An 18776-nucleotide genomic window follows, 5' to 3' on the forward strand; every position below is an offset into this window, starting at 1 on the left:
CACCTCTCCATAGCACTGGAGAAGCTCTTTTGTGCCGTGACATAAGACTGATGCAAGTTAATTTAAACTGGTTTGGCATGCAAATCTCAGTGAAATGCGTAGACATTCACACATATTACTGTACACAAATAGAATTTAACTCTTTCTTAATCACACCAAAATAAGACTCAGCAGCAATGTTTTACATAACAACATAACAGATTGTTGGATTATTCATGGATGATTCTGTTGCCATGGTACTAAAACAGCCTCCAGCACACCATCTAGAATACTAATGTGCTGCAGGTGTCATGAAGATAAACCCAGTTCAGGGCCAGTATTGTCCAAGCTGTACTTTTTTTGGGCAGCTGTATTCTGAACTGTCCAGATCACATGCACAAATGTCAAAGTCAAGGTCTATAGTAAGTACTCGGAACTACCAGCATTCAGCTGCAGGATTCAGGTCATGGTGAAGTAAAAAGTGAAGGCTAGAGTCTTTCTTTGTAAAATACTTTGAAGGAAATAGGGTTTCATCATTCAGTTACAAAGATCCCAAAACTGTTGTAGATGGCTGAAAAACATGGCAGTTAAGAAAATATTTAAAAAAAAAAAAAAAGTTGAACTATTTCGACTTCATTTATGAAGACATTTATTTTGAGCACTGTGGATACCTCTGCAAAAAAAAAAAAGAAAAGGTGGTCCAAATGTGTAAACTTCATTGAACACATTATAGCTATTCTACACAGGTATTGTACACATCACCAGTTATTCATTAAGCGGTATGACTAACATCTGTCATGTGGTGTTTGTTCACTCATTATCTGACCATGGGTGAAGAAGTCTGTTGCGGTGGTATGTGCATTATTTTGGTACAGTTTTTATTCTGTTTCTGATTTAGAATATATTACTATACATTCATGGTACAACACACATGGACACAAAATGTGCTACGTATAAACATTTAGGCCAAAAGGTGTGAATGAGCACATGGAAAAAATTTGAACTTTCTACAAATGTCTCATATAAAGTTCTGCATCATCTGCAGACCAGCCTTACCCTTTCTGTGCATAAACAACTTTTCCAAAGAAGCAGAACTGCTAGTCAAGATAGTACACACCTCAGCTTACTTAAAACTATGGCTAGATGTATAATGCTTGAAAACAATATTGAAGGTGCCTAAGTTGTGATGGATAAAGAAAACAGAATGATGTAGAATTGACAGGTATCATACAGAACAGAGCAATCGATCAGCCAAAAATAAACTTCCAAGCAAAAAATAGCACAAACTTGAAGAAGCCTAAGTGTTTTTCCTTGTTCATACTCAATTCAATATGCGGACTTTGCCATTACATGACAGGTTTCCTTCGCCAAAATAATGTCTTTTATTTGCTCCATCTAAAATATTTTCTGACATTTATTCATTTCAGGCTGTTCTAGGAAACATCTGTACAGCAAATGTGTCTTAGACATACAGCTTGAATGAAAGAGATTTCCTTTTGGACTGGACAGCCTGAATAATGACCTCTGCAAATAAAACAAATGATTGATACTTGTGGTATTACTCACCACAGTACTATCTGTTGTTTCTCCCCTGATTTTTTAATGAGATTTAAAAGCATTTGAGTGAATAACCCCAGCCTTTTCATTAATTTAGCTAGCATGAAAAGCTGTGGGGCCTATGTGGCAGGTGCTGTGTGTTAACAATGGGAGTACTGTTTAATCCAAGGGAAACAGAGTTTAAAACGGCCATGAATAAAAGAATATGGGACATTTCATGAGGTCAGGAGAAGCATTTTAAATCAGGAGGTGCAAAGAGAGACCAGCTATAGAAACATTCTTTCTTGTCACACTCACTTGGACATGAGAAAATGCCTTATAATTTGCTCTGCAGAAGATAAAGAAATCAAAGTGGAATATGTAAATACAAGAAGTTTGTTGGTACACAGAGGATCACTTCTAACTTGCAGGAGCAGTTGGCTACTGTTCATCGGGGAATGGGCTATTCTTCTAGACGATATTCCTTACCAGGCTTATCTCTTTGAAATTCAGAGAAACACAAGGAGACAGTCTAGCAAGTGCAATAGCATTTCAACATAGGGAAAAATGGTATGTGATTTGCAGGTTTGTTTGTTTTCAAACACTGACTGACTCAGTTACTGAGAGCACTAATTAAGCAATCAGTGATTGCGAGTTTAGAGCAGAGAGCAGAAATGTTGAATCAAAATCACAAACAAACTTTCTATAAAATACCTGAAAGTGGTTTTGTTCTCATCCACATTATACAATTGCAGTAGGTCCAGGGTCATTTGTGCCACTCCTCATCCCTTTAGGATAGAGTTTCAATGATATAAATGGGACTTTAGAGACTTGGAGACAGATGGAGAAGAGTACAGTTTCAAAATTGAATTAAATACCTTCCAGTTATGAAGCACAGATGTTCAGGGTCAGGAACACACAAGTGTAACACTGCTATAATGTGTCAGACTTCTGTTCCTGCTGTTGGAATATCCTAACCATTTGCAGGTGATTCAGAAGAAGGTGTGGGAACGCCAAAAGGAGAATTACATTATAGTTTGTACTATTGGAGAGCTCTCACTGTAAGTTTTTACATACCTTACAATTTTTTACTTTAAATTTAAATCATTAAGTAATGCAATGATGGATGCTCATGTCATTCATTTATATGGCCAATGGTTTTTCAAGTCTTGCAAAGGTCTTGGGCCAAGTGATAACACATAGGAATAATTTTCACACAGTAACCATGAAACCTTTTTTTTTGTGTGTGTGTGTGTGTGATTAAGAGTTCTACCTCCCAACGTCATGAAATGTCCCCTGTTTTTGCTTAAAATAAATTACTTTAGTTCCCCTATGTCATTATTTTAAAAATGTTCTTAATGTCATCTTCTACTTCATCTCTCCTCTGGTACCTAATTCCCATTTTGATTTTTTACTACTACAGTTCAGAACTCCTTTTGTCTTCTTAATGTTGCCTTTACATAACTGGGGAATCCCATGCGAACACAGCGATGCTGATCACGTAACATGCTTGTGGATTTTGTGGTTTCTCCAATCCTGCTTTTAGGCTGCCAGGAGCCTCTTGCAGATGTATTTTCACAAAGCACTATACCAGCTAGTAGGTAGTAATGCTTACGGGCCACGTAAATTTCTGTGGGCAGTCTCACACGAGCATCCATTTGGCACGAGTCAAAGTTTTAGAGATAGATGTCTATGGATACCTCCCAACTGGGGCAGTTTCTTTGCTCTCCACATGCTCTCCTTTTACTTTTCTCATACTTTGTGTATTTTCTCCTTGTTTCCTCCCTCTTCCCAAACTCTCTATTCTCCCTTCTCTTATTTCAGTCAGGTTTATGTGAGAAATTTCAGCTGGCTTTTGTAGCGTGAGCTTCAGCTGATATCCCAAGCATCCTGAAGTCCTATGAACACCTCAATTTTCTTTATTATTTTCTTCCAGTTTGGGGGGAAAGGGGCTGAAGGAGTGAGAGCCCTTTGTCATGTCATTTAACAACACAATGCTACATTCTGTCACTGACATGCTACTTCAGGACAAAAAGGGGGCCACAAGGATGATCAAAGGGCTAGAGCACCTCTCCTATGATGAAAGGTTGAAAGAGTTGGGTTTGCTTAGCTTGGAGAAGAGAAGGATGTGGAGAGACCTCATTGCAGCAGGAGGGGGACCAAATTGTTCCACAGTCCGATACTGATATGACAAGGGAAAATGGCTTTAAACTAAAAGAGGGGAGATTGAGGTGGGATGTCAGAAACAAATTATTTACTCAGAAGGTAGTGAACAGCAGGTTGCTCAGAGAAGCTATAAATGGTGGGTGCATCCCTGGAGGTGTCAAGGCCAGGTTGGGTGAGGCCCTAGGCAGCCTGAGCTGGTGCACGGCAATCCTGCCCATGGCAAGGGGTTGGAGGGTTGGAACTGTGGAGGCTTTGAGTTCCCCCCCAAGGTAAGCCATTCTGTGATTCCTTCCCCCACTTTTAAAATCCCATTTCCAAACCTATTCACAAAAAAACAGGCAAGCCACGTTCCATGTAACCACGGAGCCTGTGAGCAATGCCCGAGAATGATTCCACCAGTAGAGAAAGCTGGTGAACTTTACCATCAAAGGGTTTGAACCACTCGCACAGAATTATAGAATCGTTTGACTTGAATGGGACCCTTTCTAAAGACCATCTCGTACAACTCCCTGCAATGAACAGGGATAGCCACAGCTAGATCAGGTACTCAGAGCCCCATCCAGCCTGGCCTTGAGTGTCTCTAGGGATGGGACATCCTATTCTCTGAGTAGGTTGTTCCCATACCTCACCACGCTTATTGTAAAAAGCTTTTTCATTAAATTTGGTCTAAATCCTCCCCTCTTTTAGTTTGAAACCATCTCTCTTTGTCCTCTCGCAGCCCGCCCTGCTAAAGAGTCCCCTTCTTTCTAAAAGCCCACCTTTAGACACTGAAAGGTTGCTATCAGGTCTCTCCAGTTAGCTAGGGAGTCACTTCTAGGGTCTCACCCTTGCTGCCAAACTCACAACACCCACACACAGGAACAATGCAGAAAGGTATGATTTATTGAGCGTACAATAGGCACGAAGGAAGAGATGCTGTTCCTGCTTTGAAAGGTCTCTAGTGCCCTGGGTCACTGTCAGGTTGAAGCCTGCCTGCTGCTCTTTCCATCCTCCTCAGAGCTCTCGACGACTTTGCTCCAGCACTTTGTCAGAGGTCTCGTTTCACGACCTCTGACAATCCCCCAAACACGAGCCCCCAAATAATAATAAAAACACGTCGCGGAGGGATGTCGCCCCTTCTTTCCTCGAAGAATGGAAAAGCGCCCAGGGCAGCGCGGCCACAGGGCCTCACCTCGGCGGCCCCCACGCCCTCTCCCAACAGCAGCGGGGGAGGGGAAAGGAGGGGGGGTCGCACGTCCCCCTCTCCCCCTGGCGGGCCCCAGCGGCCGCCCCTCGCCGCGGCCGCGGGGCGGGGAGCGCCTCGCGGCGGGGCCGGCGGCACCTCGGGGCGCACCGGCGGCGGCCTCGCATGCGCGCAGCTGGGCGGGCGGCGGGGGAGGAAGCGGGAGGGCACCAAATTCAAATCGTTGCTGAGAAGGGAGGGGAAAATACACGGGGGAAGGAGGCAAGCCAGGGGGAACGGAGAGGAGCGGAGGAGGAGAGAGGGAGGAGGAGAGTGGGAGGGGAGTGTGGAAGGCTCTAAGGGAAAGCGGCAGAGGCCGGAGAGGAGGCACGGCGGACGGCAGGGAAGGCAGAGGTGTCAGGGGAAGGACAGGGCGGTTTCGGGCACCCTCTGCCGCAGCGTGGGGCAGCCGCCCGCCCATCCGCCCTCCCCGCCCGCGCGCCGCGGCACCATGGTGGACAGGGGCCCCTTGCTGACCTCGGCCATCATCTTCTACCTGTCCATCGGGGCGGCGATCTTCGAGGTGCTTGAGGAGCCGCACTGGCGCTCGGCTACCGACGACTACAAACGGCAGAAGACGGAGCTACTCAAGCAGTTCCCCTGCCTGGGCCAGGAGGGGCTGGACAAGATCCTGCAGGTACGGTGGGGACGGGGGTGCCGGGCAGGGCGGCAGGTGCCGGCGGGCGCCCGGGGCGGAACGCAGCGGGGCAGAGCTGGGCTGCCCGCGGGGAAGCCGGCGGCCGTGTCCTCTTCGCAAAGCCCAGCGGATCCCTGAAACTGTCCCGGGAGTGCGGGGAACGATCTCCGCCCGCCTACGCGGCTTAATGGCAGAGCGATTAGGTAGGAACCCGCTCCTCATCCCCGCGATGAAAGAGCCTGGGGTGCCTCGGGGTAGGCGCTCCTCGCGCGTGGGGATGAGGAGGTGGCCGAGTGGGTGCTCTCGCTCCTGCCCGGCGTGTTGGTTGTCAATGCAGCTCTTGTTTCAGCACCCAGAGTGGTTTCTCCTGCCTCAATGGACGTTGTGTGTGAGGAAGAGTAGGTGAAGCCAAGACTTGATCCTTTTCAGTTTGGTCTGGATTCGTATTTATTTTTTCTCGCCTTCTTTTTTTTTTTTTCCGTAGTGAATGCTCTCGTTGTGAGGAAAACGTGTGTGGGGGGTCTGAGCAGAGGTCCGCGAGGTCAGTCAGGCTACAAGCCTGAAGGAGAGGTGCAGGCAGGTCAGAAATGAACGCCTTGTACGCAGGGATGCTCGCAGTCCTTGCGCTGAGATTCCACTTTGGGCGAGTGACTTGTTTCTGAGACATAAGGAGCTGATAATTGCCTCATTTCCTATCTGGCAGAATGCCTCTTCAAAACTGATCATTAATCGATATCATATAGTAAGTGTCGGAGTAGTATAAACTTAGCGCCTTTTGATGGATGTGGTGTCAATTGAAACGTAGTGGCGAGCAGAGGTGAGCCATGGAAAATAGGCTGCCCAGATACGTGGGACTCTGGTGGTGAAAAGGAGTCCCTCAGGACTTTATTTCAGAAATGTTTATATTGACTAGATCTTATGGTCATCATGCTTTGGGCTTTTTTTTTTCCTTCTTAATTTTATTCTTAAAATTTACTAAAAGTCTACTAAAATACTAGGAAAATGACTCATTCATTCTGTTGGCATGATCAGTTCTGTGCGAGCTTTGAAGAGATATGGTTCTTGATGCTACAAGTTTGTGGTTTAACACTTATTCCTTCAGCCAGTGACTGCATCGTGTCTGCTTCAGATAGAGCTTTTTTTTGGTAGTGTCCTCACCGTTTCTGTCTTAGTGCTTTCTGTTAATTACGGTTTTGTAGTATGCAGTGAAGCAGTGAATAGAGGCTTGAAATTATGAAGGGATGCTGGAAAATGAAAGACATGCGTGTTTTGCTGCACTACAGTCTTACTGAAATCTTACTCTAGGTTATCTATTCCCAGGGGAAGAACCTCATCTGGATTAGGGTGTGCCTTAAGCCTGCCGTGTTTAACTTGCTGCTGATATAATTCAGAATCTAGATTCTGGCTCAGTTTAGGATAAAATTCACGCTGGTATGAGGGAATTATTTAGCTAGTGTTTTTCTTTGACCCTTACCACAATTAATCCTGTAGCAGCAGAAAGGTTTTTTTCTAAAACAAAAAATGACTAGGAAAAGAAATTCTAGGGCAGATGGACCATATGAGATAGTGTATTGTAGAGTGCGGATGGATGCAGAGTTGATGAGAAGAAAAGCAGTATGAGGCAAACTATAGGCAGATCAAAGTAATTGGTTTGAGTACCTCTGCACACCACAAAGTGGAGGAGGGACTTCCCTCCTCAGTGTGTTGGCTCCTGGTGATATTCTTGTATTCCTGTTTTGCCTCTGTACTACTTCCAATTATACCTTAACTTTCCCTGTCCAATCTTGCTGGTCTGATGATCCCTTGTAGATATTCTGCTGTCATCTTCAGCCCAGTTTAGCTAAAATTTTTGCTTGCTCTTTCACGCTTACTGGTGTCTGGGAACTTCACTATTTGCTTTATTCTGGATTTGTAGTTTTGTTGCTGTTCTTATTCAGTGTGAGAAGTGATTGGAAGGAGAGAAGTAGCATTTCCTACAGAGGAGGGTGACAGGGTGAAATTTAGTCCAGCTGAAACTAAGAGGGGGAAAATAAACAAGAAGTCATAGAAGGTAATAATGGTTTCATCTTGAATAAGCTGTAAAGTATACTGCAAATGGTATTTGTAACGGTCATTTGTTGACTGCTATCTATGCTTTTTCTGTTAGGTTTTGATGATTCTTTAAAACATCACAAATTTCTGTTTTCTTTTGGCAAATCCTGGCCATCTTGCACTCATACAAAGCCTCCAAATAAAGTATTTTACAATTTGTCATCACTGACTTTAAAATACACGTTTTTTTTTCTTTACTCACACTTTTCTTTTGCTCCTCTGAGCCACTTCCATGGACTCCTTGAATTAGTTCTTAGAATTTTGCATGACTTGACTTATTTCCCAGCTTTTGTTTTCAGTTTCACAGCCTCCAGATCATCTTAGAGCTTTTCCTCTCGCTCTGCTTGTGGTCCCCGCTGATGCTCATGTGACTCTTCACAGCCACACTGAACTCTTCTAATTACTTGTCTGATATTCTCTTCAATATCTGCATTTAAAACAAATAGGATAAAGTTTTTCAGCAAATATAACCAGATATAAAAAGTTAAATGGTTGTTAAAATGCAAAGATGCCAATAAATATTTAAGTTGAACTAACAATACCAATTTTGTTTGCAGGAGCCAGCTGAAAGGTGACAAGGACTGACTTAATCAGAGACAGATCTCTCTGCTGCCCTTGTTCCCCACCCAGATTAGCTTGTGTGTTACCTCAGCCTAATGTTAGCTGTAAGTGAAATGGAAGTTCTGTATGGAATGGATGCAAAGTTAAATGTGTAGGGTGATCTTAACTGTATAAAAAAAATGATGAGGTTATCAGCACAGATTTTCAATTCATATAGAGACTGGCATGTTTGTACCTACAACTTCAGTGATTCTTCAGGGGGTTGTATTTTGTCAAATACTCTCTAGGGCTTGTATTCTGTAATAGAAGATTTCACAACACTTGATTACTGTAGAAATACACTGCAATGAACTTTATTGAAATACATAACAAACACTTTCACAAATCTTGTAAGATGAGTGTTTTAGGGTAGCTAGGAGGTGTTTCTTCCCTAATCCTAAATACCTAAGAATAAGCTTAAAAACAGCACCTAGCAGTCTTATGTGAAGAATCTATTTGCTATCAAGTATTATAAATGCCATGAAAGTATTTCCTAAACTCTTATTGGAGTAATGCTACTTAGACCCTTATAATATAAGTGTTTGATTTTGAACTGTGTGTAGGCTGTTGTATAGATATCTACAGCTTTGCCTTGCCTTGCTGCTATGGCTCAGAGTCCTGGGACTCTTTAGGAGGAGGAAGAGAGAGAAGGCTGTGAGACCCACAGTGATGGCACCTTTTCTTACCCTGCTGTACAAATGAGTTTTGGACACAAAAGCAAATGAAGTGTAATGCGATCGTTTCCCTCTTCTCTAGTTCCTTACTTTTACTCTTTATTGCTCCATCCTGATTGTGAAACATCAGCTTAATGATAAAGGAGCTATTCATGCAAGGAGGAGTTCTCTTGACCCTCATACCACTATATGAGCAAAGGTTTGCAACACTGAACTACATCTTGTTTACTAGGAAATCTGTTTTGGTGGCCCACCATGGTCATCAAGGAATTAAATGCTTTCCACTGATAAACCTCAAGGCTAGTGAAAAGAAAGGGAATAATTTAAAGGTAAGTGAAAATGGTTACTTTCAAAACAAAGTAATAAAATGAGAAGAGAAACGAGCTAAGTTCAGGAAAAGCAGGCAAACTTACAAGAGCAAATAACTGAGGTCTTTATTTGAAAAGCATGCAGGACTGTAAACTGGCCTGACAAAGAGCTTTAGAAACTTGAATGTTTAGACTTAAAGCCCAGTGCTGTGAACAAATATTTAGAAGATTCTTAAGGAGAGCTTCAGCTAAGATATACTTGGCACACAGGAGGATTATTCTAAAGGAAATAACCTCAAGTGGCTTAATAGTGGTTTCTCCTCTGACTTTTTTTATTTTTTATTTTCTCAAGCCAGGATGTCTTCTCCATTTACAAATACTGACAGGTGCACTTCTGAATTCAAATTTTCTAAAACCTTGTGTTGAGTTTTAAATGCCTTTCATGAGTTCAACATTCAATTAAGAGACTGTACCTTTTCCTTTTTGTTAGTAGAGTGAGTTGCACTCCAATGAAAAGTTAGTGTAGGCTATTTTTTTTTTCCCCAATAATCTTTACTTTCCCACATTCATGAGGAGGTGAATAAATACAATATGGAAGATTGTAGACTACTGGGTCTTGTTTGGTAGTCTGTTTACTTCCTGATTCCTTCTACCTAACGTGTTGAAGGTAGAGGAGACTTAATTGGAGACTGAATTCCATAGCTTAAATGCCAGACAGTCTGTCCTTTTGCGTGATCTGAAGAACGTAAAAATGAGCAACAACCATACAAGGACAAAGCAAATGATTAACAGCAAAGACATTAACAGCAATACCTAATACTTCCCACCTAACAATTTGACAGCACACATAAGGCTCATGCCTGAGAAATCGCTATTGATAGATGTTTTCAAATGTGTAACTTCAGTTCTGTGTAACTTTAGTTCTGCACTCTCTTTCAGCAGAGACAAATGGAGATCAAAATGTAGGTGCCTCTGTGGCATCTCAGCCTATGGGTTATAGATACTGCTATGGCAGCATTAGATGAGGGAACTTGAGGACAGGCAGTGCTGCTTTATACCATAGCTTTTCTCTGTGTGCACCTTCAGGCAAAGTCATTTGTAACCAGATATACTTTCCTGTCGCATTTCATCTGTCCCTGCCCCCTTTTCCCTGTTTAACCATTATATTGTTTAAACTTTCTTGGAACATAGTTAAACAAAGCTGATAGTGCACATGTAGCAACTCTCAGCTGATGGAGCAATAACAGTTCATCAGATGTTCTAATTTTCCTGCTATGGGCTTAATCCTTGAATGCTTGTAGTATATTGTCCTGTTACTTTGGGACAGAATGTTTCTACTGCCTGACATGTTACCTTCTACTATTAGGTGTGTTTTCTGGCAAGCTCTGCTCCAGAGATAATAGTACATGCATGTAGACCTGCAGATTATCAATAGCCTGTTGTCTTAAAAGATCATAAAACCCCTGTATATATTGTTATTGCAATACACCTTCTGTAGCCAGAGAAAATAGAGTTTAATTATGACTTTGTGTATATTTCCATTTTAAAACAAATTGTTGCTTTTCTTATTAATATTAATTAAACAAAATGAATTGTTTTGGATAGTGTTGACCTTTAAAACAATTGCATTTCATACTGGTACTGCGAATAGACATTAACATTAACTTGCAGACAGAAGCAAGCTGGATTGCAAGTGGCAGTCAATTGTTTGATTAGCAGGGAAGCTATAACCAGGAATGTGGACATTCATATCTTATTTTTATCTTACCTGTGTTCTGTGTTCAGATCTCATGATAGCTATCTTGAAAACAGGATAGTATTGTGATAACTGTTTCCCAGACTGAAAATGAAATTTTCCTTTTTTGGTTCCCCCTAATAATGGCTTAAAAGAAAAGTTGTGGGTTGTTTTTTTTTGTTTGTTTGTTTGTTTTTGAGACAAAGTTTGTCATAAGTTCCATTGGTACATTTGTCTGGTAGTAAACTGGCATTACAATCTTATTGGGGCTGATGAAACATGATAATATCTATCTTTTTTTAAACTACTGGGATAATCTTTTTGTTCTCATTATTCTCATTATGTTCCCCTGTTAAAATTGGGAACAAAGTGCTCTAAAACTATGTCTACATTAGCAGGTAGTGCAGGCCAATAGGAATAGATCTAGAGAATAAAACTGCTGGTGTTAAGGATGTGATGATCACTGTATTTGCAGGAATCTTTACTTTCTGCTGACTCTCATGTGATCCTATGGACTTAATGCCCATGAGCAAGTAGCTTGTGTGTTAGGTTTCTTCACTGAAGACATCTTTAGGTTTAGCTTAGTACAGAATGAGTTCAGCTCATAAGCTCTGAGTCTGCTCCCTAGAGGGAAACAAGATACATTAATAGGGGACAACTGGGAGAGTTGGACTTTTGTGTACTCTTCATCTAAATTAAAATACCCATAGTAATATGGTATCTTTTCTCCAAAACACTTTAGCATGGAACCTCTGACTTGCAGCTTGTGTTCTGTTTCTATCCTTCTCACTTTATCACATCTCTGTATTAGAAGCTTTAGATATTACAGTAATAATTATGTACTTACCAACATTTTAATTGTAGGCAGGAGAGATCCCTCCTAGGCATGGCTTACCCTAGCAGCTCTATTTACAGTCAAATCAGTAAGGAAATTACCTTTTGTTCTTGTGTTATGTGAATTCCAGTGGATCAAAGGAACTATTGGGTGTGAAGTAGCTTCTGAAATGTTTTAGGCTTCAACTTCATACATCCTTTTCTTAAGAGGAAGAAACATGAGCACTGAAAAGGGATTAAGAAACCTAGTAATAAGTATTATGGTACATTATAGCCTCTGCTGAGTCTGAAGTTACTTTCCTTTTCTACTGTGTGCATCTGCAGTGCTTCTCATGATTGACTTGTTTCTAACTCTTAGTGTGAGATTGGTTGTTGCTGTTGCCTCTCTGTGGGACTACATTTCTGCCTTAGCCAAATGGTAGAAGCAGATTGTGATTGAGCAAACTGACGAATAGTAAACTGACTTTCCGTGCCAGCATCTTGCAGATGTTGTGTAAGCAAGTTCCAGCTGCTCAGAAACAAAACCTGTGTGACACTTTCAGGTTGCAACAGGTACAAAAAGAAAGTCTCAACTGAACCTGTAATGGATGTCTGAATTCTGATCCTTCTTATCATGGAGGATGTCAATTCCTTAGTTTGGATTCTAGAGTAAGGCATGAGGTTGTAAGATGATGCTGGCTATCAAGTGATGTATCTAACAGAACTTGGAAGTAATATTGCAAAGGGCTGTCAAGGTCCTGAGGTGGAAAATACAGTCATCTGGTTTGGTTTTGTTGTTGTTTTAGGGTTGGTTGGTTGGTTTACTTGTTCTGGTGGCTTGGCTAAAATGTCAGATTCAGTGATGACTTCTGTGCATGACTTCTAGTACTCATATTGCTGCTCCTCTTTTCTACTCCCAACCTACTCCAAGCGAGTAGGAAAATCTTTGAAGGAAAGTCACTAAGAATCATGTGTGGTCTCCTACCAGAGAAACAGCAGCTCTAAATATTTTCTCTGGCGTTTGAGAGAAGTGAGGCTGATGAGTCTCCTCCAGGTACCCAAGGAACAGAGGAGGTATTTGGAGCCAAGCAGCTGCATGAGGAAAAGGGATTTAATCAAACTTGGTTTCTCCTTTAGCAGTCCGGCTGCAATATCCTACTGCAGATGCAGCTGTTACAGTTTTTGCTAAGTACCTTTACAGACCGTAATGCAAATATGCTAAAATCAAGTTAAGTAGTTGGACTATGATAACGTGCCAGGTAAGTTAGAATTTCAACCTCCAGGCCCGTGTAAGTGGTGTGTACGTGACTGCAGAATCATAGAGGGCAATTCTGTAATCAAAGTTTGCCTTGTTGGCACAAGGGTTTTTGAAGGGCATTGGAGTTCATGTTTAGAAAATCATTCTTTCTCATTGGTATCAGTGCAGTCTGAAAACTGTGTTGAGTGATCACTGTCAGTTTGCCCTTTTAGAGTACTCTGTGTTTCCAACCTCTCCCCTCCCCCAGAATTTTGAGGTGGAGGGCAAGAGGAGGATAAGAAGAAAAATTTGAAATTACTTCTATCACAGCAGTATGGCAGTAGTGAATTTTATTGTGTTGCCATGTAATTTGCTGTGGTAGCACTAGTATCTTTGCTGGTTGTAGCTGCAGTATGACCACAGTTTTTTATTAAGTTGCTATGTAGTCTTTGAAAGGTCTTAAAGCCATCAGCTTGACTGGTGAAATGAACACAGATATGTTACATTTAAGGAGTAAAATGAAGAGAATTCACACTTTGAGAGTGCCTTGGCTTTATTTGGGTGGATTTTAAGAATGCTTCTTCAGCTACTACAGTATAGGCAGTTGATAGTTTGGACAGATGTCACGTCAGCTGTGGTTTTGTTTCCTGCTGAGAATAGCTTCACACTGGTTGTTGAATAGATTCTTACAGCTGAATCCTGTGTATCTTTCCGATGAAAACTGTCTCATTTATTTGAGGTAACTGAAGATTTTCTGTGGTTTTGATGACTTTCTGAGTATTTTAGATGCCAGGCAGCTTTTAAGCCACAGGTTTCTCTACTTAGCAAAGTGCAAGAGCCTCCTCTGTCTCCAGCTTCTAAGGAAAAGGTAATAGATGCCTGCTAAACAGTTAGAGGTGACAGCTGCAGGAAATCAAAGATAGAAAAGTAAGCAGTGTAATGAACAGAAGGCAGCAATGATAGTGCTTCTGCCAGCTGAGCCTTCTTCCTATTATACAGCAGCAAGATGATAGCAGGGAGTTTTGGCTTTCCTGCCACCCCAGGAGTGGGGCAGTTAAGAAGTGGCAGGGCACAGACTATTAATTACCTCCCACGTGTCAGTGCTTATTTTTTGCCTTCAGTTACAGTGTGTTTCATGTTAAATGTTTAGGAGTGACCTGCAAATATGTGGGAAGTTTTATGAACCTGGAAGTGTGCAGTTTGATAGTTTTATAATGGGGGGCATGGTGGGTGTGAGGAAGGGTTGGAATTGTGCCAAATAAACTGGGTTCTTCTATGCAGTAATTCCACTGAACCTGAGTGACTAATGAGTCAAGCTTGTTATGCTGTAAAATACAGTAACTGAAGTAGGTGTCCTTATGCATTCCAGAGTCGCTGGTGCCTTGTGTAGCTATAATATTTGAAGTTGGGCTTTGTTGACTCCCCTACCTTCTTGATTCTCTTGCATCATATGAAATAATTTTCTCTGTGTTTTCAGTGGGAAAATTCCCAATTTTGTAGTTGTTAAAGCATTTCCATTCTTCCTTATCATATCAGTAGTAAGATATAGAACAACATCATAATGACATCAGACGTGGCAAACATCCTTATCATAGTTAATGAACTCGCTTGTGTGATGCTATCATTGCAAAATCTAAACAAAGCTAGTTTGATATTCAAGTGACTGAGAGTGAAAAACTGTAAAATCAGCAATGGAAAAGATTTGCACTGCTGCAGCTCAGTTTGAAGACTAATTAACCAGTGACTTCTCATTCAGTATTACAGGAAAAACAGTTCTAGGGCAAAGTTGAAAGCTAAACTCAAGCTGTGAAATAAGTTTGCTAGAAGTTTTTTTTCAGGTGAATAGCCTTTTTTGTTTGTTTACTCAAAACACTTTCTACAGGATATATGCAGTGTTTTGTTTGTTTGTTTTTTGAACCGACATTTTTTGCTCAGGGACTAAATGTGATAGTACTTCAGTGATTTTTGATAGTATTTCCAGTTCCATATCTGCTCTTTTTTGTTGTTTTTGTTTTTGGTCCAAGTCACAGATTGGAAGCTTTTCATGGGAAGAAGGCCTCTTGTGTCTATGTGATAATGTAAGACTGAACATAACAAAATAGCAGAAGATTGTTCCAGTGTGTTCTTGTTACTGTTATACTGTTCATGCAGTATTGGGTTTAGTTATGTCAGCATACATACAGTGTTTAAGAAAGATTATAATGCTTAGGCAACTCTTACCAACAAAATAATGTTATTCATTCAAATTCAGGCTCTTATCATATGGAAGTGATGCTATTACAGATCTGAGTGTGTCTAGATAAGGCTCTTCTTCTGCACAGTTAACTTAGTTACTCATCACAATTCTTCATATCCTGTCATAACTGTGTTGGCACATCTCTCTATATTTGAAAATATTTGTCCAGAGTAGCTGCTTCTGCTAAATGCTAGGTTAGCTCAAGGCTGATTTTTGAGGGGATTTCTAACACACAACATAATACTGTTTCAAGTTTAGTCATGGATAAAGCTAAACAGTCCATAAGAGAAGTTTCAAAACAAATAGTGTTTCTTGGCAGTTTTCTTCCCCTTGGTGCTTCTCTTTAACATAAAGCCATCACCTTGCTACTCTTACAAAACATCCTGTCCAAGTTGTTGAAAGCCTGCATTGCCTTGCCTCCTCCTCCTGCAGTCTGATGGAAGATACAGACAGAGACTAGTGTGGTGAGGTTATCTGAAGTTTTTAGTTGACTAAAAATACCCTGAAGACTTATTTGTTTTGTCTTAGAAGGTGAGTTAGTAAAGGTTCTGCCCCAAAGATTTAATAGCTTACAGTATTACACAGTATAGAAGTCTGCTTGATAAATAATGTAATTGTACTGACAGCTCTGCTCCACCGAAGTCATGACCACTTTTAGTTCTGTTTCATTAAGCTGATGCTGTTGAGAAAAATAAGTTTTTTTTATTTCACCATGTATAAGCTCACTTAAGTGTCAGACCAGTAACAACTGTTTTATTGACTTCCTTGTGGTTTTTTTTAGCTTCCTTTTCTTTAAGACAGGCTGTTAAGTAGGAGATGCATGATGTTTCCAACACTTCAGCAGCACCTTCTATTTTGTCTTCAAAGAAGCAAGGCCTTTAATTTGCATTAAAATTTGGGGATGAAATCCAAAAGCCTGTAATATTTTATTCCTATCTAGGAAGAACACTTTATATACTGTGAGATTCTTAATCAGATGCATGGTTTTATGTGTGGCTATCAATCGTAGAAGCATAATCAGCTTCTTAACGCAGTGTTATTTTATGCTTGCAGTTCCTTCAATGAGTTGAAAATTTTCTTTAGACTTCTGAAAGCAAAGTTGTCCAGCTTGGATCACCTGTCAATTTTCATGTCCTGATGAAATGTTCCTATCCACTGAAAACATGATGGAGATGAAGCCTCACTCTAAATTTAACTTCCCTTTTTACTTTTCTTGCTCAGTACCAAAGCTTTTCTATTTAAATTTTTCAGTTTGTACTATTTTATAGATGGGTGGAATTCTGCAAAGATTGATTAGGTTGCTGATTGTTTCTACTGGGGGGGAAGCAACATTACAAAGATATGATCCAACCTCTCCCCATATAGTAAATTAAACTCAGTAAACTTTTTAAGATTGACTTTAGGATTACTGTTTCGGTTTAATTTAAATCAGCATAAATTAATTTCAGCTAAACAAAAATGCATTATTCTGAAAAGGCTGTGTGCGTTAGCATCTGTTTATGTAATTGGTAACAACCCTGTTGGCAATACACCACCACATTTACTTGAGGCGGTTCTAACCCTGCTTTACATAGTTCACCAACTGGTGTGAGTGCTTGATTAAACTTCTCACTCTTCTGTTTCCATTTTCTTATCTGTAAAATGGGGACTGCAGCATTCTCCAAAGCCCTTGTAAAGGGGAGTTGGCTACATTAGTTACGATGTATGTATTCAGATAGGCAGGAAGTCTAATCTACTGTTACTGCTTTCCAGCTTCTTAATTCAGCTGATGCAATGTAAGAGTTTAAATTCCTTTTTTTTTTTTTTCTAGACAAGGAATTGGTTGGAAAATCCTCAAAGTTAAGCTGTATTAATGAAAGCTATGAAATCCTCTGATATGTTTTAATTCTGAATGAGAATAATCTTCTGAGACTGAGGAAAAGTTGTGGCACTCAGCATCTGTGGAACAGCTGCAGTAACCTTTAGTTAATTTGTCTTCAAAACATGTCTATGTAGAACTTAAAGTGAAGAGGAAACAGTTCTATAATTGTAATAATAGCAAATTCAAGGGATTGCTGGTAAAGTAATGAATATGCTTTACATTAAAATAGTTTGTTAACTAGTTTAATTAAACTGGAATCTAATTCTGAATTTAATAGTGTTGGAAAAATCCATATGTAATGTCAAACTTTGTAGTCATGATCCGATTGCCTTTTCAGAATGTTCGTGTTTAAGTCCATTGCATGTCAGTGAAAAGGGGAAAACAAAAGTTAAGCAGCACTTAGTTAATACAAGTATAAGATCAGCAAGTATCACAAATAGGTAAGCTTCAGCATTCAGTTCTGTAGTCATTCCATTTTGCTGAATTATGAGTTTCGCTTATTATTTAATTCTGCAGAAAGCCATGAAAGGAAATAACCTTGTTGATCTCTTTCCATTTATATCCCTCACATTGTTTGTCCTATGAATTATGACTTATAGGAAAATTAACTGTCCATGCTGTACATCCATCATACACAAGCAAGTCTTAGACAGCATGTGCTATGAAAATATTGACATGCCTCCAAGAGGTTAATATCCCTACAGATTAGAACTTTTTTTCCAGAGGAAGCAGTAACACCTATTAGTACTGTGGAATGGAAGTAGAGCTCCATTTGTTAATTTTTTTTTTCTTCTTACAGGCTAAGTGTCTACATATCAATAGGACTTAGCTCTATATTTTATCCTAAAATAGAAAATGTTACAAGAATAGGGTGTTTATTGCAGGGGAATTAATTCTCTCCCTCATTACAATACTTTGCCCGAAGTTGCCATCTTTTCACATCTGTGCAGGGATGTCACTAATCAAGAGCACTGCTGCCTGGTTGTTATGGAAAAAAGAAGAGTAACAGCAGGACAGTAATGTCAGAGCAGAAAGACCTGTGTATGAAAGCTGTCTTTTCTACCAGTTCCACTGGACTGGCAAATGATGTCATTTGGACTACTTAAAAGTTATAAGGATCTGAGTTCCTACAGTGCTGTGACTGAGAGTGTTTGATGGTGAGGGAGAACTTAAATTGTTCAACTATAGCTGTTCAATTTCTCCCCCTCAAAAAAAAAAAACAAAAAAAAAAACCACCCTGTTGCAGCTTTCAACTACCTGGTTTCTAACCAAATAGTGGCTTTAAGTTCTTCTGTGCTTTCTTAGAGACTTGATCACATGATTTAATTTACAAATGAAAATTGCTAGTGTAGCTATGAGAAACTTTACTATTACACACTTGCAGCACAGAAATTGCAACAAATAATTCCAAAGAACTGACTACTCGCAGCTTTTCTGTAAAGTCACACAAGCAATGCTTGTTTGGCCTCACTCTCCTTGGTAATGAAGGAGGGAGGGGCTTGTGCTTTAGACCAGTCTTGTTTGGGCTGAACTTCCTTTTGTGGCCCCATTATGAGTTTACTGAGTGAAAACTGAAGCCTTGGGCTTGGCATTCCTTTCAGTAGAGATAGTTTGGGAATATAACTGGGAGTTTCCATGAGCATAGAGGAAAAGACAGAACACAGAAGTTATTGCAGACTGT

The 18776-nt window shown here is 40.5% G+C and overlaps 1 protein-coding gene across 1 annotated transcript in view; it reads left to right on the forward strand.

Annotated features, from left to right (window-relative positions):
- Nucleotides 1-5056: 5056 nt before the first annotated feature.
- KCNK5 (potassium two pore domain channel subfamily K member 5) overlaps nucleotides 5057-18776 on the forward strand; it is a 34844-nt gene continuing 21124 nt past the window's right edge. Inside the window, exon 1 of the mRNA XM_031594171.2 lies at nucleotides 5057-5540. Coding sequence (XP_031450031.1) covers nucleotides 5355-5540 — 186 coding nt within the window. The 5' untranslated portion in view covers nucleotides 5057-5354. The remainder of the gene's footprint in view (nucleotides 5541-18776) is intronic.

This window comes from Phasianus colchicus, chromosome 2 (genome assembly GCF_987193195.1).
Source record: "Phasianus colchicus chromosome 2, bPhaCol1.hap1.1, whole genome shotgun sequence".
NCBI classification, from domain to species: domain Eukaryota; kingdom Metazoa; phylum Chordata; class Aves; order Galliformes; family Phasianidae; genus Phasianus; species Phasianus colchicus.